The following is a 23,042-nucleotide window of genomic DNA, read 5'->3' as shown; positions in this document are numbered from 1 at the left end:
ACAGTCTAACTAACTAACTAAATGCTTAAAAAGGAGATACACTCTCCCATAGAACCAACTCTGGCATGTTTACAGAAGAATTACTTCATCACTGGATGGTGACGTCATTGGCATTTCTGCTTCCCCCACTTCCTCGTCATTGCCAAATCTTCTCAATCACCAGCACCAGGCTGTGAATTACCCCAAAACACAGGCATGCCAAATGCCACAAGGCCGTCCCGCATTTCACAACACTCATCAGTGGGTGATGCCAGCAGGCTCAGACACAGAGGGGACGCACAAGAGAAGAGCAAAGCACAAATGTGTGGGTCTGCAGGTGCAGATTCTGGCTTGTGTTTGAAGTTATGAACTCATATCTGACATTAAAAACAACAGATGATATATTACTAATGACAAAGAGCTCTAAGCTTGACTCTCAAAACAAGCAAGAGTACTCATATACCTAAAGGTTATTGACATAAAGCAGAGATTTGAAACTGTGTGAGTGGTTACAATCAACACTACCAGGAAAACAACAAGAACTGGAAACTATGTGTTTATGGGTGCGCTGTAAAATTGCAGCATCTGCACTATCAGAAGGAAACAAGGCTGCAAACAGTTGAAAAACACATGGAAACACCTCACATGTCATTAACTTCTCTTTATCACCTGTGACTTATAGAAACATATTACACTGATCTACTGAGACATAAGCACTGTCCAGTAATGTGCAATGTATCGCTGTGATTCAGGTGCAAAGACAGAACTTTTCACCGTATTTCCTAGGAGATGGGACGTTTCAGTTTTAAGAAGAACTGGGTTTAGCACGGTGTAGTTTCATAGCGTTATGTTTGCGCAAAACACTAAATAAAAGCAGACAGGTGTGTGAGACTGCATATCAGCAGGAGTGCAGATCCGTCAGCGCAGCACCGTGAGTGATTAGCACAGATCATTAGCGAGCGGTGCAGCTGAGAGACAGGATTTTCTACCACAGGCTGGTTATGTAAGTGTTCCCTGATCGCAGGAGAGGCCACGTCTTGGAAAGCACAGCCCTGAGAAGAGCACTGAGGACAGGAAAGTTGCTGATGAAAGAGGGCAAGGTCATGATAAGAAACATTTGTGTTTAAGAATAATAATTAAATCAGATTATGTGTGTATTTAGAGGGAAAACTAAGTCTACTTAATTGATGAATATATTTAAAATCCTCTTTGTTTTCTGTACTTTTTTCGAAACTAGATTATTGACATAATAATACCCTGGAAAGTGTTTTTTTGTTGTTTTATTTTTGCTACGGGCAAATTATTTCCTGAACTTATGAAAGAGATGGCTTTATTTCCCTTAAACCCTAATTACATCCAGGCACTCTCCCAGCTGATTGCATGTATACAGTAACCCCTGCAGGCAAGGCACTTCTCTTTTTCACAGTCTGTGATCCTGTATCCTATATTTGGAGAGAGGTGAATGAGGTGTGGGTGGTATAATGAAGAATGGTTCTGCTTCACAGCTGTGGCTATTTTTGACTGTGTCATACAATGATGTAGGGCTTATTGGCAGAATGAGGAGATAATGAAGGATGGTGCCATGGTGATTTGATTATTGTCTTCTAATTCAACCTGATGAGGCACCGATGTAAAACAGAAGAAGGAAAGATGGCGGGAAATACGGAGGGATGAGTAAAAGGGTGCAGCCTGCCAAAGGTCTGCTAACTTCAAATATGATCAGATATGCTACTGGAAACTAGAGATTGTTTTAAAAGTGCTGGATCTGCGTGCTCTGCATCATAAACACAGTTGTGTGCAGCTGTAACATCTGCAGCTGCTTAATAATGTGCAGTAATTAACACCAGGGTGGTGTGCAACACAGCTACATCCACAACAACAACAACATGGTAAACATGGAAAGTTCTTCTAATGGAAAATTCACTGCATGAAGGAAACAATAACCACATCACTATGTCTTGTAGCAGAGACCTGTGGTCCATAAACTTCTGTCTCAAGGGAATGAAACACATTGGAAAAATGTATAAATAAAAAGACAAAAAAATAAAAGGTAAGATTTCCCATTCACTAGCAGTTAGAGGAATACTGCAAGTGTGATCATGAACCACGTTAATCTGCGCTTTATAAAAATATATGTACCGTATTTTCCGCACTATAAGGCGCACCTAAAAGCCTTCAATTTTTTCAAAAGCTGACCATGCGCCTTATAATCCGGTGCGCCTTATATATGGATCAATATTGAGCCGCAACATGTCTCGCAACCATAGACATATATACGTATTTTGAGCGATGGAAAACAATAAAAAATATTTATTCTAATATGTCAAGATCACAATATCCTTCCAATTTAGAACTAAAATATTAAAGAACTAACACAAATAAAATACACTTCAATTAAATACTTAGTTCTTTTTTTTGTAATTTATTTTCCCAAGCCACTTGGAGCCGCAGTATAAGGATGGGAGAGCCGCATGCGGCTCCAGAGCCGCGGGTTGCCGACCCTTGGTCTAATGCACAGGTGTCAAACTGAATCCCAGAAGGGCCGGTGTCCTGCATGTTTTAGATGTTTCACTGCTTTAACACACCTGATTCTAATTAATCATCGTCACCAGCTTGTCATCAAAGTCTGGATAGTTCTGTTGATGACACAGTCTCTTGTATCATGGTGCAATGAAGCAGGGAAACATCTAAAACCTGCAGGGACACCGGCCCTCGAGGACTGGAGTGCGACACCCCTGGTCTAATGGATGCAGAACGTAACCCCAGCCTCTACTGTAGCGCCTTATAATGCGGTCCGCCTTATATATGGAAAAAGTTGAAAAATGTGTCATTCATTGAAGGTGCGCCTTATAATGCGGTGAGCCTTATAATGCGGAAAATACGGCATATAATAATTTACACCCCCCCCGCAGGTGGAGACCCGCCCCCCGAACCCGGCCCCGCCCCCACACAGCGGACACCCCAGAATCCCAGAGTCCCCACAGACGCCGGGGCACGTGCCCCCCGCCCCCCCACCCCGGCAGAGACTAGCCCACACTGGAATGGTCCGGAGAACAAAATCATAATTTTCTAATGGCAACATTTTTAATGGATTCTGAAGTGAAAATATCCTTCTTGCGCACAAATGTTTGGATTGGTCCTTTAATCAGAACATCTTGTTGTGGCACCAGGATCTGTTAACACAGAAATCTCGCCAGTCCTGCATCTGTTCACAATTCATGACAATTGCTGCTCAATGCATTCAATGTTTAGTACAAAAAACATTTCAAGTTTCGACAAAAACACAGAGCTAAACTCTGTTTCCAGCTACAGATACAAATTACATTTGTAACAAAAATCTATAATTGCACATGGAAGTCTAATCATTGCAACCCTGCTTTGTACGTCACAGCAGAATCTGAAAAGAATGCCTTTCTTAAGCGGTATTTAGTATAAACTGGATCAGATGAGATGGTGTACAGCTAATCGATGGCCTTGCACAGAGTTTAACTCTGGAGCTCTTCAGCTGTTTCCACTTTGATTGAGCTTTTCTTATTGCAGCTGGAGACCAAAGAGACTTTAATCAGACCTTTGAGGTTGCAAAGTTGGCACCTGGACTGAGAAACAATTACCCTAGTATTGTTCTAAATAGATTTTTCCCCCATCTTGTCTGCAGGCCGACGTATCACAATGTGTCCTGCCTGAAACAAAGAGCAAACTAAATGCAATGAGGGACGCTATTAGACTTACATGATCCTTTTAAGTTGTATTATCCTAAATTCGGCCATGTGCTCTGGAGTACGTGAGTGCATGCATGCATGCCTCTATATTAATGGTATTTGTGCAAAGGCACACATTGGAAGCCTGGTTGTGGAGGATTATGAGGCCAAAAATACACTTTGTAAGAGCAAGAATAGGAACAAATACATGTAACAAAGGAAATAAAGACATGTCTCAAATTCAGGGGAAAAAACAAATTCACATCCAGAAAAACTGTGACATCTTATTTATTTAGCTACACAACTGAAAACAGAAAAGGAAACTTTAAAAAGCACCATCAGCTGAGGTCAGCTGAGATGTCCTGTGGTCAGCTGAGGAAACTGACCATATGATATCACAGAGAGGGATAAACCCAGAGCTCACAAAGAAGTGCTAAGTGTGACATTCATCATTAGCGCTGACTTCACTTCTCTTCACCAGTCACTTTGCAAACAGGAGACTTTACTTTGGTGAAGCACCGATGTCTCTGGCACGAGGATGCCACATGTCACCTCAGGTTACCACAGACCTCTAGACAGATGATGTCGCAGAGACAATGACAGAAGAAACCTCCAAAGACTTTCAGATGATGGAAGACAAAACATGTGATAAAGAGCACAGGGCTAGAGCCCTCATGTGTGAATCTAAGGATTAATAGATCATGCGTTGAGCAGGTTTTTGAAGTAATCTTTCTATTTTATTCATGTTAAATCCCCAATTAAAATTTTCAAGGTGTAAATATGGGGATGCGTCTCTTAACCTATTACAACCTAAGGTCACATTTTGAAATCCCTTATAAAACCTAAAATCATGGTTCCTCAGCTTCTGAAGAATCCAGAAAAAAAAGAAATAAAAACTATTTTATACTATAAAATACTATAATATTTAACTATACTGAGACGTTAAATTAACCTTTTGTTTTTATTATAAATTTGTTTCACAAACGAATATATGTTATGTTGTAATCACTTAAATTAACCTCACCAATAAATGTAAAGTGTGTATTATCAAGTGACTTTATGGTTTGTTGTGTTTATATTCACTACTTCCCATGATGCATTTTTTATTTGGTTATTCTTTTCTTATGAACACATTGCAATGTAACAAGTCAGAAGTTTTAATGCGCAGTGACAGGGATAATGTCTCATGAAATCCTTTCTTTTCTGATACCTGAAGCACAACATCGAAGAAAGTGAGAAACCACTGTAGAGAGAGACAGACAGAAATACCACGGAGAGACAAAAACAGAAATGGAAAGTAGAGCGGCAGGCAGTGGTGGCAGAGAGGCTTTAGTGAGATGTGACACCTTGATAACCCTGCCTCCTTCTCCACTCCTGAGGCTGATCTTTCTCTTTGAAGCTGGAAATCAAAGTGGGATGATGTTGCCTTCATGTAACCCACTGCTCTACTCCCAAGTCAGCAAAACATAAACCCACACACACACATACACACACACACACACACACACACACACACACACACACACACACACACATAAACAATCTCTGTAGTAGCCCAGATAACCCAGTTTTAAATGTCTGGGAACTTCCAGGAGGTAAGAAACAAAACAAGAGACGAAACATCATCACTGGGAGGAAGGAAACACTTCTATTTTGATAACTTCTATTTTGAAGGTAGATAGATTAGATTGGCTTCCCCCTCAGAAATCCTTACAGGGTTCTTAAAGCTCATTGGCAGAGAGTAGAAAGACAGTTGTAATACATTTGCAGGTTGTATTTTTGCAACACAAAGACATATTTGATAAATAGTCATATTGAAGACAAATTGAGGGCCAGTAGCTAGATAAACTGGCATGCATGTGGTAAAAAAAAAGAACTTACCAGCAGGCAGTTAAAGATGACATAGAGGATGAGCATCCACAGGTATCTGTATCCCATATGAAGTCCTGCCCACAGCCACACGAGTGAGATGAGTAGAAAGAGATAGAGGACCAGGGGCACCTCTGGGAAACAAAACAACAACACATAAGCTTTTAAAACCAGTATGGATGACAGAAAATACATAAACAAAGACAGAAAGTATAAAGTCTACTGTTATCTATTCTATGATGACTATAAAATCCAGTAGATAAGCGCTAATCTCATTTACACATTCGTCCACACAACACTTTTCCAACAGGTCTCCAGCGAGCTCCATTATCCTTAATAGTCAGCGATGTTCTTTTGGGGGGGACGGTCTTTGTCCTCTCAGTCCTGTTGAGCAGACTAATGCTGTTCATGACTGACCTGATGACAGATTCCTGAACATTTGCATCGATCCACTGCCACCCCACGTGACATATGTGTGCTTTTACCTTTCAAATCAGAGCCATACACAACAAACATTCTTTAGACACTTGGACTAAAATATATTTTAATAAAGATGAGGACACCATCAGCAATTTATAATAAAAACAAATGGTTAATTTAACGTCTCAAATAGTCTTTATTTCTTTTTTTTCTGGATTCTTCAGAAGCTGAGGAACAATGATTTTAGGTTTAATAAGGGATTTCAAAATGTGACCTTAGGTTGTAATAGGTTAAGAGACGCATCTTATAAATTTACTTTCTCATCTGTTCAAGCTTGCTGATCATCAGCATTTTTCTATTTGAGGTTATGAGAAATCTTTTTTTTTTTAAACGCTAGTCTCCTCCTTACAAATAAGCTGTAAAGGTAAGACTTTGATACATCTCTGTTCTTTAAATAAATATGAAGGCCAATAACACTTAAATCTAATCTTAATCTCCAGACTTCACATGCTTCACCATTCACAGATATGCAGTAATTAATTATTAATTATTTTATTATTCAATAAAAAAAAAGTATATATATTTTTTCATTTGTGTAAATTATCTTTAGCTATTTGTTTTATATTCATATTTCTGCAGAAATACAGAAAATTCTGCAGGAATCACACAAAAATAGTGCATTATTATTAATTTGAATCTTCTGAGGTTTAAAAATTACAAAATATTGTAGATTAGATATATAACACAAAATTAGATCTTTTTTTTTTTTTTTACATTTTACATTCCCTGGCTGTTATTGTGATCCTGATTTGATTAAGATTATTGAGATAAACCTTACTGCAACTCTTACTGCAGGGCCATAAGGAGACAGCAAGTAATATTGGAGTGATTAGCGAGCCTCAGGAGTTGTTTAACGAATCAGCTTTCACAGCCCAACAGCATTCCGAGTCCCTGAACGTGGACTCATGTGGACGGAGATTAAAGTCTCAGCTGGTGGGGACGAGACATTTGAGAGCAGCTGAAGAGACATCAGCCCCACAAGCATAGCAGTGTGTGCTTCTACTACTGAAGAGTTGCAAGCTCCATACAGAGCTGCAGCAGTAACACAAAGTTGGTTTCTTAAAGGCAGCATACTTTCTCAAAAAAACTCACTCTACTTTCCTGAATTTAATGTTGCTATCACAGAGGTGTAATAACCTTAGCCACAATCACTGATACAAACAATCTTCAATATTGATTTGTTGGACCAAAATGTTGGACAGGTTTTAAGACTTCTTTTTTTGCACAAACAAGTTTGAAGTAGTATTTGATAATGTACCTTTTGTAGTAAATCCGAAATTGTAGTGCTTCATTTACAATTTAGAAAAATGAAATCCCTTCAATATTAGGTTACATGTACTTTGATGAAACGCTAACGTATGATATACTACAGAAAGCACTGATCTTTGCATTTTTAGTTTTTCTGTATGGGTTCAATTTTGTGTCATTGCACAACAGAATGTAAAGTAAGATCAATCAAATGCATTCTGAAGGCAACATTAAACAATGTTTGTTGGCTTTAAATTGATATTTGAATCCAAAAAGAAAGTCCAATTCCAACTGGCGCTGCTCAGTTACTCCAGTTGTAGTCTGCTGCTGGGCGTTATGTAGGACAAACTGTGCAGTTCCGCTCACAAGTAGGATGGAAACACAGGGCACGGGGCCCAGGTTTGCACAAAAAGTCCTCACTTAGGTGCCACTTCCATCACCATGTCATTTCCACTCTGCTCCACATTGGGCTACTTATCCCGCAGCAACTTTCCTCTGACTCAGCCCAATTATATTTTCTCAGCAATACTTCCTTTTTCACACCTCTCCCATTTCACTTAGTTTTTAATGAGTTTTCACTTATAAGCCCTCCTCACGTCAACGCTGGTTATTGTTTTTCAATGCATCAATGTTATTATTTTATATCTAGTCTAGGTGTGTTGTGCCCCTACTTAGGACATACTGTCCTTGCTCTTTCTTTTTTTTTTCCCCACATTCAACAAATGTTTTGAATAAGCTCATGGACACTTTAAGTATATTTTTCCGTCTTCTCAAAATTTCTCCTGCCTCTAAGAACACGAATCTTTTCTATCTTCTTCTCTCTCTTTCTTCCATCTTGCACATCTGTCTCCATCTCCGCCCTCCCTGCTCTGATTTTTCCATCCATGTAAGCACATTCCAGTCTGTGGACGGGGCAGGGCTCCCACAGTAAGAACAGGTTCCCAAAGCCAAATGGAAACCGTGTGCAAAATGCTGACTGACGGTTTGACTTGATACAACTAAGAATAAACAAACAAATAAATAAATAAATAAATAAATAAAAGTAGCAGAACAGGAACATCTTCTGATTGATGACTACTGTATGACCGCATATGCATGGCTCGCTTTCTGTCTGATGGAGCTGAGACAAACACAAACACCGACTCAAACAATTTCCAGAAATTATTTTTTAGTCCCATGACACAAGAGAGCGAGTCTTCTCCACAAACTCTTGTTTATATTTGATCACTGTGGGTTCCTGGTGTGAGAGGACAAACTAATGAGGGAGCCTGTGTTGAAAAAAAAACAGCAGTGAAGAAACTTGAGGAGGTTCTGAAATTACTTATTGTCACAAAGAGGTCAGCAGCTGTTAAAAAAAAACAAGCTGTAAAAAAATGAGGAAAAAAAACCTTGCTGTGTTGGATTAATTAAAAATAGGAATGCTGAACAAGGAGAATAAATGATTATCAAAACAAAACTCTCCGTATGAATTCAATCCCAAATGCATCTAGTAAAATAAGGCATGAGAAAATGAATGCAGCCTTGATCTACTGTGAAGAACATATGCAGCTTGCATTTGGGGGGTTTTAAACAAGCCTGTGAGAACTAAGTATAAACATATGTACCTTCACATAAAGCAACTGCATATCATTCCTTTTAATTTCCTCATTCCCTCCAATCAATGATCAAAGCGCGGTCAGGGAACATTTGGGGCTGTAAAAGCGTAAAAAAGGGCAAGTCTTTCAAATACACTTTGTGTGTTGAGTCGGGCTGTGATAAGAGTTCACTCATAAGCTGTTATCGGTTTAGATAGTTTTCTTTCTGCTGGCAGGTTAAAGAGGAAGTGGCAGAAATCCAACTTTATTATAAAGTGCAGGTACATTTCTGCAGGTGGGGAGGAGCGTGCTCATAGTGGCACGCTCGGATGATTTCACTGACGTCAGAGGCCCTGCGATATTTCACACAGTCCTGTGAGTTTTACATGTGGGTTTCTCACACTCATGCTCACTTACACAGATTAGCCCTCAACTTATCTCAACAGTTGTTTGCCATGGTAAGGAATTTCAAAATGTCGACCTTAGTATTCACTGTCCAAATAGCAGGTTCTGCAGGTACAAGTATAACTGGGATGAATACCTATCATTTATCTTAATCAAAGGTAGTTTCATGATCATAATTATAACAGCACAAACTGAGAGGTTTTAATCATCACCGGTTTGTTAGACTGCTGTATATTGCATTCCTGAAACTGGTTGTTGCACCCTCACAAAAAAAAAGAGCAAAAGATTTTGAAAAAGAAAATAAATTCCCTCACAAAAGTTTTACTTCCCCTTGTGCTCTGGACATGTTGAGACAAAGTCAGGGTTGATTTATTGCAAAAAGTACACTGAGTCCACTGAGCAAAAAGCAACGATAAACAAGAAAATAAAGTAAAGTAAAGAAAACTGCTTAGAATAAACAAACAACATGCAGCTTGTGCACATGCTCTGCATGTGCTTAAAAAAATTAACATGTGAATTCAGTTTGTATGGCATGATTGATTTGTTCCAGATGACATGCAACATGCACAAATGTTGCATGTCTGCAAACTGTTAAACTGTTAAATTCTTGCATGAACTTTGATGATAATGTTTGATGGTAATACTGTACATTTGTGCATGTATATTAATCTGAACATTGAATGTTACACAGCACAGGACATAAATGTTTCACATCACAAGGGCCGTCTCCTGTGTTTGCTCCACACATGCTCACTATGGACTTCAGACCCAGATCATCTCTGCTTATTCTAACCAGCATGGTAAAATAGTCCAGACAAAGTAAATATCTAGCGAGCGAGCCTTCAGCCTCAGTATGGTTTGGGAATGATTATGTATTGCTCTCTTGTTAAGAACACACACCTACCTGCAGCTCAGTAAAACACTGTTTTGGTTTCCTACATTGCCTCAGAGGCCACACACAGTGAACAGGGCAGACTGCTCGCCAGCCAAAGAACTGGCACGAACTCAGGATTTGCTTTGTCCTTGCAGGGCCTTGACCGAGTAAAACAAGCTTTAGCCTGCTGAGTCTGATGGCCGCTGATTACAGCCATAATGATGAGAGACTAAAAGGATTTAAACTTGATCTTCAAAAAGTCTCACTGTACTAAAGAAAGCACTGACATGTGTCATAACTCTTTATTGGTTGTTTCTGTGCAAACAAGACAGTTGCGTAATCTGCAAGTCTGAGACTGTTTGCACACCTCTTAGAACATTACTGCATTGAGACTGTTGTGCTTATACTTGAAAAGGGTTTACAGCGTTACCCTTACTTAAATAAAGATCTTGGCTAAAGAAAAGTGAGAGTGTCAGCACTATTTCACTCACAAAATGAAGGTATTAAGAAGTTGCAGTTATGTTTCTGTACAGAGGGGCAGCAGACAGAGACGGGAAGCTGAGCAAAATAAGGGCTGAACATTTGAGACAAAAATATGGGTGGATGCAGTTTAGTTCCTGAGGGCACTGTAGCTAAAGGTTAACAGGTTTCATGCAAAGAATAACTATATTAATAGATTTCTCTGCATACACATATATTTAACCTGTTACTATAAGATCTTCTTAAGTCTGTGTTTCTTGTAACTGTAACTGTTTCACACATATTTGACTGGTTACCTGTGCTGTTGGTCCGTCCGCGGTAAATGTCATCATAGGCCTTCCACTGCTCCGTAACCTGGTAGGCATGGATGAATACGACCAGCACTGCAACTAGACAGATGAGGGGGACTAGCACCGCCGTGCACAGAGCTGCATAGATGTTTGGGATAAAGCATCTAAAGGAAGGATAGACAGAAATGAGTGATTAGTTTTACCATAACATAGTTTTAAAAGAATACAAACTAATACAAAGAAAAGAGGAAAGGTATGTTCATGAAAATCATGCTAAAATGCGTTAAGTAAAAAATGGAATGGCTTTGGAAAAGCTGTTCTTCAAGTTTCACAAACCGAATCTGCTTGCTGAGACCTCTGAGCCTGCCTAACACTCACAGGACTATTACTCAACAACAGCAGCAAAACACATATGTTCTTAACTCTTAGGGAACCAACAGGTCACCCTGCAGCAACAGCAGGATAATATCTGAGACCAAAAAACGCTTAAATACGTTTTCTTGTTTCAAGCATGAAAGGATAAAGAACAACACATTTTCCCTCTGGTTTGAAAGAAGGGATAAATGTGAAGTGGTTCGTGATTCAACAGCAAATCCTGTCAAACATCTGAAAAAGGTCTTTGTTTTTTGTAAAAAGGTTGATCACAAAAATATACTATAATCAAATTGCTTTTTGTTGGACAAATTCTGCATTGCTGTGAGTCAATAGTTAACTGTTTATCTCTCTGTTGTTTCCAGAGAAGTCTCACAAATTCTTTCCCAGCTTCTTTCAATCAGCTGTGTTTATCTTTATCAAAGGAAACCAAGGGAAATATTTTTTTCTCTGGCAAATTCATCATGCCCCGTGTAAACAGTATATGCCAAACAACGAGCAAAACTCTCATGTCACTGTCTTTTTTCACAAAACAATCTCAGTCCAGGTTTGGTGGGAGCAAAGTACAGATAAAACATCTGCAGTTTTAAAAAACGCTGGAAAGTAATAGGATCTATGGTAGCCAAAACATGACATGGTATGCTAAATACATTTTTGCATCTTCCCATCTCACCAAGACAGCTAGACGATGAGTCTGAGTGCATTTGAATGTGGACATTTGTACCACTGAGGCCTTGTGAGGGGATGAGACTTGACTGTAGGAAAGGCAAGTTGATTTCTATAGCAAAATTCAACAACAAGGTGATTCAAAGTGCTTTACATAGACTTTAAAATACCAAATAAATAAAAAGCACGATTTAAAATGTAAACAAAAAGAAAGAATGTGATCACATTTTGAAACTCAAGCTTAAAAGTATCAGTGCTGGTTTGGAGCTTTATTCAAATGCAGGTGTGTCTTCAACGTGGATTTAAATAAATTGAGTGTTTCAGCTGATCTGAGGATTTCTGGGAGTTTGTTCCAGACATGTGGAGCATAGAAGCTGAACACAACTTCTCCATGTGTGGCTCTGACTCTGGGAACTGATAAAAAATCTGATCCAGATGAGCTGAGGGGTCTGGAAGGTTCCTACTGGGTCAGGAGGTCACTGAGGTATTCTGGTCCTAGACCATTCAGAGCTTTATAGACCAGCATCAGAACTTTAAAGTCTATCCTCAGACAGGCAGCCAGTGTAAAGACCTCAGAGCTGGACTGATGTGGTCCACTTCTTTGGTCTTAGTGAGGACTCGGGCAGCAGAGTTCTGAATGAGCTGCAGTTGTCTAACTGACTTTTTTAGGTAAACCTGTAAAGATGCTGTAACAATATTCAAGCCTACTAAAGATGAATGCATGGGCTAGTTTTCCCAGGCCCTGCTGAGTAGTAGTACTAATGTATAATAATAATAATAATATTAGGCTAACTTTGTTATTACCTTAATGTGTTTTACATAATTTAGGTCTGAGTCCATCACTACACCCAGATTTCTGGCCTGGTTTGTAGCTTTTAGGTGTATAGATTGAAGCTCTGTGGTGACCTGTGATCATTTCTCTTTGGCTCCAAAGAAAATTACCTCAGTTTTGTTTTTGTTTAGCTGGAGAAGGTTGTGGCACATCCAGTTATTAATCTCCTCAATGCATTTACCAAGAGCCTGTACAGGGTTTCAGTCTCCTGGTGACATATATATGTAATATATATCTGTGTGTCATCTGCATAACTATGGCAGTTTATTTTGTTGTTCTTTATAATGTGTGCCAGTGGGAGCATGTAGATGTTAAACAGAGGAGGTCCCAGGATGTAACTTTGGGGAACTCCACATGTACCTCATGTCTGTTCGGATGTAAACTTATCTATTAACACAAAGTACTCACTGTTCCTGTTCTGTTAATATACGTTGAACCAGTTTAGTACAGTTCTGCAAAGACCTGTCCAGTTTTGCAATCGTTTGAGTAAAATATTGTGGTCAACTGTATCAAATGCAGCGCTGAGATCCAGCAAAACAAAGACTGACATTTTTCCACTGTCTGTATTCAAGTATACTGTATGTCATTAAACACTTTGGTCGGAGCAGTGTCAGTGCTGTGGCGCTGTCTAAAACCTGACTGGAAGGCATCATAGCAGTTATTTTGTGTTAAAAAATAATTGAGCTGTTGAAAAAACCCCTTTTCAATAATCTTATTGAAAAATGGGAGATTTGAAATCATGTGTTAATCATGTGTGTCTTGCCAAGACTGTCCTTTTTCAGAAGAGGTTTAATTGCAGTTGTTCAGTTGATTTAAGATTTCCTCAAGGTCTTTGCTTGTTAATGGCTGTACTGAAAGTCTTACAAGGCAATGCAAGCTTATTTCTATACAACATTTCATGTGGTATAGAAATAAGCACATGAAATAAGCTAAATAAAAAAGGTTTTCAGCCTTGACTAAAATCAAGTAAGAGTTTCAACAGCCCTAGGGAATTCTGGGAGTGTCTTCCACAGGTGAGGAGCATAAAAGCTGAACTTGCCTCCCTGTGTTTGGTTCTAACTCTGGGTACAGAAAATAGGTGTGTCTGTGGGATATGAACCCACAGACCTGAGGGTTCTGTGGGTTCATAATGGACCAGAAGATAAAGATTTATTTTGTCCCGAGACCCTTCAGAGATTTATAAACCAACGGTAGGATTTTAAAATCTATTTTGTGACAGACAGGAAGCCAGATCTGTTTGATGGATTTTTTAGGGAGACCCGTGAGAACAGCATTACAGTAGTCCAGTCTACTAAAGATAAAAGCATGGACAAGTCCTTTAATCCTTGACACGTTCTTTAGGTGATAAAAGGCTGACTTCACTACTGTGGCTTAATGTGGCTGTTAAAATTCAGGGTTAGGGTCCAGAACCACTCCCAGAAGAAAGAGAACTCCCAGGGATTATGGAGGAGGATGAAAAAAACATTAACCAGGGACCTCCTTCACTCACTTTCTGGTGTAAGAGAGAAGAAATACAGTGATACATACCATTTTTCATTTTTTTTTGCCAGTTTTCTGCCCCCTAAAACAAGCTGCTCTGAACAGATGTGTAAAAAGATGTTGAAAAATAACTGTTGTACTGCATGGCTGCTGTGTTTTGACCAAAGCAGGTCCCAGATAATTAATTAAATACTCAGGAAAGTGTGACCTTTTTTAAAAAGGCAGCATATTTCCTTTAAATCAGTGCTCATTCAAATCTGAATGAGATGTACTGCTTTGATAAATGTGAACAGCTGATCAGCATGATGCAATAGGTTGTTGATGATATTATTCTGTTTTACCGTAAACTCAATGCTTATAAAGTTAAATATGATTTCTTACCATCCTTTATCTTAGAATTGAAATGAGAAACGTGTTTACATTCCTAGTTTCTGCTTTATCCTCATTTCAAACAACAAAGAGGATGCATCTATTTTAGTGAAATATGCACACCATATTACCAGAATGACTGAAAAATATTGAAAAATTCTGAATTTAGACAAAAACAGAGAGAAGAATCGGGGAACTGTTGTGTAATTTGTTTGTGCTCCACTCAATTTTTTTCTGTCAGTACCTACATTGTACTTTAGCTAGTTATAACTAAATAAAAAGTGTTTAATTCAGAGTTAACAAATGCTGAAACTCCCAGATAAGATGACCACAAAAATGCCTTCTGATGTAAGTAACTTGTTTTTACGCAGACAGGTTGAAACTGAGACAGGAGTAAAGGGAAAACAAGAGGTGACCTGTTTACTCTGATGAGAAGAGAGGGGGTGAATTAATTCCTTAGAAGAGAGGGGTGTCCTACGTTTATGCCACTTACAGGAAACACACATACTCGCTTGATGCCAAGGATAACAGCCACGCCTAAGACCACTGGCTAATTTAAGATGTGATTTAAGGGTTCATATTCCATCAATGCATGTAAACTACTCCCAAAAATACAAACCTGTCTAAGGACCATTGTGAATGGTCTTTACAAAACAATATCTTCTCTTGTGTTCCCAGCCTCTAGGCTTGTGCTATTTATAGATAGAAAAGGTTTCTATAATACTCCACCTCCAAGGTAAAGACTCGTGTTTCTGTATGGGACCATGCATTGTAAACACTGAAACTCCTTGACTCCTTCACTTATTCATTGTGCAAGCTGCCTCCTCATATGATGTCACTGGCTCAGGTGTTTTCTTTTGGTCCACACTATTTGAAATGGAATTTCCCAAAGCTCAAAAAAGAAGCTGCAGTCACCCTGACTGACTCAGTGTAGCTTAGAAAACACACCCATGATCGTGCTTATGAAACCACATTTGGTAAGCGGTTGATTGAGCCTGCATTCCTGACTAACCAGTTCAAAAAGTGGCCTTATCTATCGATTTTTAAGCTCTGCCAACTCACACGTCTCCTTGCACCAGTCCGTACGCAGCATGTATGGTCCATCCAAAGCCACCAAGCAAAACAACGACCAGGACGATGATGACCAGCGCAGGAAGTCCCCAGCCCAGGAGAAAGTAGAGGAGGTACCGCCGTTCTGTATGCTCGTCATTCATCACCAGCACTTGCCAGAAGTTCACCGCCTGAGGGAACAGTTTGGGAAAACAACTTACTGACTGGAAAGGGAACACAGGAAAAATCGTAATGCCAGCACAAATAACTGTCAAATCGGGAGAAAACATTTTTTCCAGTAATTTAATGGATTAGTAGGGGCAAAAACTGCCTGAACTTTTGAGGCCTTTCAACTTTTGTTGCTCATGGGAACATTTGGTCTTGGAAGCAAGTGATGAACTAAAACAAACACACACACACACACACACACACACACACACACACACACACACACACACACACACACACACACACACACACACACACACACACACACACACACACACACACACACACACACACACACACACACACACACACACACACACACACACACACACACACACTCTTACATCACAAGCAATGCAGCTATATTTGCTTTGTAATCTAGCAGGTTTTTATAGTTTCATCCATTTGATACACTAATCCGTTCATTGCTACATAAGCGGCTTTTCTGAACACCTGCTGATTGCAACACATACAATTTCTTATCTTATAAGAAGACTTTAGCCACTACAACACTGTAGAGAGAAAGAGCAAAGAGCAAAGATTAATTTAACATTTTAGGATCAAAAGCAAAACTCGCAAGGGCAGTCTCTCCACCATGAGCCTCCTTGCTGCACTGTAACGCCCCTGAATGATTTCTTTTTTTTTTTTTAACTCTATAAGGAAATGGGGTAAAGAAAGACACAAATTTGGGCATCACTACAAAAGCAACTCAAGCTTATGAGACAGGCTTACAGCTTTAACGATAAACATCAGTTCATGTTTGTGTCCATCTGTTTGCAAATACTGAAGCACATATGGGGCATTTCATCACTGGTGCTCAACCACAAACACAAAAAAACTCGCTCCACAAACACTCAAGAATGAATTCAAAGATGAAGATATACTGTGCATGGAAAAAGTGGTGGGTTCCAGCTGTGTAACAGTTTGACTGCAGTGAGACAACAGGGTGAGGTCCTTGACTGTGGGCAGGCTGGAGATGTACAGTAAAAGGATTACAGGAACCTTTAAGCCCAGCTGTTCACTCTGCAGTGGCTGTATCCTTCACTGATTGTTGATATCTGAAGCATTGTGCTACCAAACGAATTGCCTATGAGCCTGATCTGAGCCCTTGTGGACTAAGATGACTTTTTGTTTGATTGTATCTCCGTATTTCAACCAGATATTCTATATTTAACTTGCCTTCTAATTGTATGTGGACCACTGGAATGTTGTTGACTTGGCTGTGTGCAAGTTGAGACAGGTGAGAAATGATATGAGAGTGAATCAAATTATCTTATCTTATTGTACGCACTACTTTTTAATTGTACGCACTACTGTTTAATTTTTTGAAAACTTTTATATTTTTAAACTTAACTGTCACTATTTATACTCCGTAATGTACTTAGAACGCTAGGATCTGATATGATGTTGATTGTTATTTTATACCTTTTTCTTATTTAAACTGCACTTGCTGTTTGCCTCATTATTGATGTAAAGCACTTTGAGCTACAATTCTTGTATGAAATGTGCTATACAAATAAAGTTTTATTATTATTTTATTATTATTATCTATCCCATCCACCTTTCTATCCATTTGTCCATCTATTTATATGTCCTTGTAAAGTCAACATCAACGTGTTTCATACTAGCTGGATTGCTTCAAGCGACTTCTTCTTCCACTATTACAGTCAAGTACGGTTGTCTCCTAATAACAGAACCCTTGCACAACTAAAAGGCTCCTAAACTTGCAGAGTGAAAAATAGTAAACACATACCCATACACAGGTGTGCATTAAGATTTGGTAGGCTTCTCCCACATACATATACTGTTATGTCATACTATACATATTATGAAGTAAGCTGAGGTTGTCTCTTGGAGCCTTGAAGGCTTTTCTTGATAGAGATGGAATAACTGGCATTATGCCAGGGTAGACCAATTATGTCAGATGCACACCTTCATGTACACACACACACACACACACACACACACACACACACACACACACACACACACACACACACACACACACACACACACACACACACACACACACACACACACACACACACACACACACACACACACACACACACACACACACACTGCTGGTATTGATTCAATGGGCTGCTGGCGCCCGCTCATTTCAGCCACTTATCTTGAAGCAGCTACCTGATAGTAGTGAAAAATGAGTGGTGAGACATCGCTGGGGTCGATAAAGAGACGCGAGTGAAGGCGGAGCGGGTTTCGGTGCCACACGTCAATGAAAGGTGGAGTGGTACCAGAATCCTGCTCTCAGGTAGCATTGCTGCTGACAGTCGTGCACTGACCTGTGACGCCTTGTGACTAGGGTGCTGAACAACAATGGCAGATTATTAAAAAAACAACATAAATCTGAGTGAGTGAGGGAGCGTGCGTGTCTGTGTGAGAACAAATGAGTGACTGTGTGCCTTGATAAAACCACAAAATCCATAGTGATTGTTTTCCCTCTGAACTTTGTCTGGACTGAATCATTGTTTATATTCCTTCCATTGGGCTCTGATAACAGACTAACTACAGCCATGTGTGTCTAAAACCAGCTTGCACGTCACAACTCATTTCATCTGGGCTCCAATTCTCGTCATCCAGATTCCAACACTTGAAAGCATTTGGCCTGAGCCTTTATCCCTTAAGATATCTGAGAAGTCACGGTTGAAAAACAACCTGAAATGAGAAAAACACTGCATACATTCAGCAAAGCTTGGATCCAGTATTACCCTGCTGCAGTCAGCCCCCATTAACTCATTCAGTGGTTAATCCCATAATACTCCACCAACAACATCATTTGTGCCAGGAGACGTCGTGACAGATTATTTGAATGTACATAAAATTTATTTAGCAGAGGTGCTTTTATGTAAACCAGCTTACAAGTAGGGAACACACTCGGTGGAAAGGTTCAGCATTTCAAAGGACACTGATGTAAGCTCCTGAGCTACAACTGCATATTATTATCCCCAGCTACAACTGTAATATGTCAAACATGACTGAAGACTGAACAAAAACAAGACAAAGGTTATTACTCATAAAAGTCCGGGACAACAGAGGAGATGAGGAAGTTCATTTTAGGACATGCCGGGTACGACACATACGGACTGAATGTTGAATACGTTTTAAACTTTTCTGAACTACATGTAAACATCGTATCAGATTTATGATGGGGATACAGATGTTCTGACTTTTGGTTAACAATAAATCAGATTTCCCGGATTCAAATGTAGAGTGTTGTTTGTCTCTGGCCTATAAATAAAGTTTCCAATAAATAATCAGCCAACAAAGTGAAAACAGGTTCATTTTAAATCATTTCTGAAATAAAAAACACATTGTACTAACAGCAAAACAAAATTAAATAAAAGACAAGATAAACATCTGGAAAGAAATGAGTACAATAAGTTACATAAGTTGAATATCCTTTTAATTTTTCTAATGTCTACCAGATTCCAGATTTAGGTTATGCTTTAAAAATGATTCACAGATCTGGATGTGGAAGATCAGCTGAGTGAAAGGGTTTATTCATTCAGGGCAGTGGCTGCTTAAGTACTCTACCACTACTACTAAAGTGACCAACGTTCACGACATTCCTCTGCTTATAAATGATCTCTAGTCTCTCTGAAAGATTAAAACTGGCTCAGGCAAGATCTGCTATGCCAAGTTAAAATTGTATGGCATGGATGTTTCCATGTTTAACATAAATCAACAATCTCTGTTCCTTTGTGTTTGGTGCTTAATAAATGGTTCTGTTTTTGATATGGGGGTTATTTATACTGTCATATCTTGAAGTTGATTTGCTTTGTTGTTGGCAACAGAGCAAAACAAAACACGGGCCACAAGTTCAAAAGGACTGGGTGAGGTGTTACTAAGTGGTACCAGTCTGGGGTCATAGGTCATGTCATGCAGGGCGGTCCCTTATTCTCATCCCCCTTTTAGAAAAACTGGCCTCATGTTGTAGGAATGAAGTTTTAATTATTACAGACGACACACACTCCTCTAAAGGACAAACACCAAAGAGTGGGAACTCTGTGTCCCAAGAGACAAGGAAAATGAGCAGAAGGAGGGGTGGAGATTTTACTCACGAGACGTTGGTCTAAAATAAATATCTCAGATATGAATGTGAATGCAAAAGTCATAAATCCACATTTAATGCACAATACACCACAGAAAACATAGGAAATGGTTAAATTGGAGAAATGTATCATGTTTAAAAAAAGCAATACCATCTAGATTTTAATTTCCTGTTTTGATAACACAAACACATCTAGAAAAGGGGGATGTTTACCAGCCTCTTCTTTTCTTTTCTTTTCTTTTCTTTTCTTTTCTTTTCTCTTAACAACAGCCCATTTACGACTGAGAATAGAGACCTGTAATGTGAGTTTTGGGAGAGGAATGTTGGCCCATTTTTATCTGATAAATGATTTAAGCTGCTCAACAGGCCTGGTTATTCTTTACTGTGCATTTTGTTTTAGGATGTAGAAAATGTTTTCAGTAGGTGAAATGTCTGGGCCGCAGGTCAGTTCAGCACCTGGACTCTTCTACCATAAAGCCACAGCATGCAGTTTAGGATTGCCTTGCTGAAGGTTGCAAGGCCCTCTCTGAAAACCATGTCTAATTTAGTCTTTTCCTGGTGTTCAAGCCCTCCATGCCATAGGCACCATTGCACCCCCCACACCATCCGACATGCAAGCTTTTGAACCTGCTGCTGATAATAAGCCCCATGGTCCCTCTCCTCTTCCTGGATGCGGTGTTTAGGATTATCAAAAATACCAGTACTTTTAAATCATGAGTTGTCTGACCACAGTATACTGTAGTTTTCCACTCTGCCATGGTACATTTTAAATGAGCTTTTGACCAAAGAAGACAGCAAGGTTTTTCTATGTTGTGTTCGGGGTTTGCTGCTTGATTTGCCGCTGGCCTGGTGGACTGTGATATTCAACAGTCATTTCTGGAAGCGTTCCTGAACTCTCACAATGATATTACAGAATCATGCCTGTTTTTTGTGCGCTCCAAGGGCCTTGGGGCCTCCAATTTTGATCATTTGCCTTGTGCCATATGCACAGATTTTATGCAGATTCTCTTAACCCTTTGATGATGTTATGTAATACTGATGAGGAAATAAAATCTTTGCAATTTTTTGTTTCACAATTTGTAGATGCGATTTTGCAGAGATTGGAGAACCTCTGGAAATCTCTACTTCTGAGGGATCCTCTTGTTGTTTTAAACCTAATCATGACACTGGGCTGTATTCGATTAACATAGTTAGTTGCAAGATATTACTCCAATTGTTTGGTGTCACTTTTTGTTCAGTCATTTGATGTCCAGCATTCAAATTTCAAATAACCTAATATTGTATTTGGGAAAAGGTAAAATGTCTCAAATTCATTATTTAATGTTTTCTATTCTATTTTATGGACCAAAAACCTTTTCAAAAATGGGGTTGGAAGTCAATTTTACAAACATAACTGCACAGAATTGTTCAAAGAATCAGTTATATAGTCAAACACCAGTGCTAAAAAAAACGTAAAATTTCAGCAATTACAGAAAACCACGTTTTCAATCAAAGGGCATCAAAGAGAAAGGATAATATCTCTTCCCCAATAGATAAACTTAATGCCTCACTTAAAACTCTCACTCACCCAAGTTCTTGTTAACCTGGTCTTACCTGTATAAGCATCCAAAAGAATTGGCTGAGATGGAAATAATGGGAGAAAAGTCCCAGAGCAGCACAGCTGTCCTCTGAAAACATCTGGCCACGGAAGGCTGACACCAAGAAACATATCTATAAAGAAAGAAAAGAGAGAAAAATTCATAGGTAGAATCAATTACAACTGACTGTGAAGCTTTCATGGATTAGCCAAGAGATGTTAGATTTTCAGTGTTTGTGCACAGTTTACTCTTTTTGGAGAACACAAAGACATTTATCTTGAATACTTAGAATACTAGCACACATTCAGGACATGTAGTTCTTGCAGTGACAGTGGATCTTTGTGCATATTGGGCCATTTTCCTTGTCTGTATTATAGTCTTTACATTTCTTAAAGAGACAGTGGGATGAACCCTGCAGAACAGACATCTTTTTTTGCAGACTTGTTACATTAACCTGCAGCAAGATTTGCATGAGTCATGAGATCCAAACATCAACATCTTAAACAACACTGTTAAATTTGCTGTTTTGTCATTCCACACACACAGATTTGCCAAATTTGGGTGCAAATTAAGGGACTATCATCGTAGCTTCTGGAAAATGCATGCGCACTCGTGTGTACGTGTGTGTGTGAGTGTGTGTGTGTGAGAGACACAGAGCTGGTGAGAGAAAGAAAGAGCAGAAAGAGACAGTTTTGTGGGCAAAAATACATGAGAGCCAAAACCCACAACACTGAATGTAGGACTGTGTGGAAAACCCATGAGGGAAGCAGAAAATACTGCTTCCCTGTAGTTCAGAACGCTTCATTCGCCTCAAGTGCCAATGCTGATAGGTGGACTGTTGCATAACCTGCATGCTGTTGGCTGGCAGCACTATGAAGCGGAAAGAAGGTGAATGGAAAAAAGCAGGAACAGGGAGGCGTGGGAAAAATGACAATTTTGAGTCAAATATTACCAACATATATATATATATAAAGAATATTCACATATATACTGTATATTGTAGTAACAGACAGAGCATCAGGTAAACGTTAGGTCTCTGCTTGATGCTTACAATATTTAATTCTTAAGTACTATTGCAACCTACTTACAGTAAAATAATATTGCAATGACATTTACATTTACATTATAAGCACCGCCTGCGTGTGCTAGGTAATTTGCTCTCTTTTCTTGACAATTTTCTTTTAGAGTGTCTGTTCTGCTTTTTTCTAGTTTTAATGTCTTTCTTTCTTCCTGCCCTGTCCTAATATCTCATTTACTGAAAACTGCTGGGAAAACCCAACACACCCAATCCTGGATTTTCCAGTTCTTACTAACTTTGCTTGCATTGACCTGCTGAGAGAAAAGTCAAGGACATTCTCTCTCTCTTATTTTTGAGTCAGCTAAAAAAAAGGAGAATTAATTAATAAATGTATAAAGAATCATGAGTCAATTTCTCATGCATGCCCCAAGCTCTGCCAAGAGGATGTGAGTGGGAGGAAAGGCAACGAGAGGAAGCTC

General features: G+C 39.2%; 1 protein-coding gene across 1 annotated transcript in view; it reads right to left on the bottom strand.

Moving 5' to 3' along the window:
* adgrv1 (adhesion G protein-coupled receptor V1) overlaps positions 1–23,042 on the bottom strand; it is a 112,461-nt gene that overhangs the window by 6,278 nt on the left and 83,141 nt on the right. The window contains exons 89-92 of the mRNA XM_061728948.1: positions 21,562–21,678; positions 15,678–15,856; positions 10,904–11,061; positions 5,559–5,680 (exon numbers count right to left, since the gene is read on the bottom strand). Of these exons, the coding sequence (XP_061584932.1) occupies positions 5,559–5,680; positions 10,904–11,061; positions 15,678–15,856; positions 21,562–21,678 (576 nt within the window). The remainder of the gene's footprint in view (positions 1–5,558; positions 5,681–10,903; positions 11,062–15,677; positions 15,857–21,561; positions 21,679–23,042) is intronic.

This window comes from Cololabis saira, chromosome 9, assembly GCF_033807715.1.
Source record: "Cololabis saira isolate AMF1-May2022 chromosome 9, fColSai1.1, whole genome shotgun sequence".
In the NCBI taxonomy this organism is placed as follows: domain Eukaryota; kingdom Metazoa; phylum Chordata; class Actinopteri; order Beloniformes; family Belonidae; genus Cololabis; species Cololabis saira.
The sequence above is the reverse complement of the archived record's forward strand: the minus strand, read 5'-3'. Positions and strand labels throughout refer to the sequence as shown.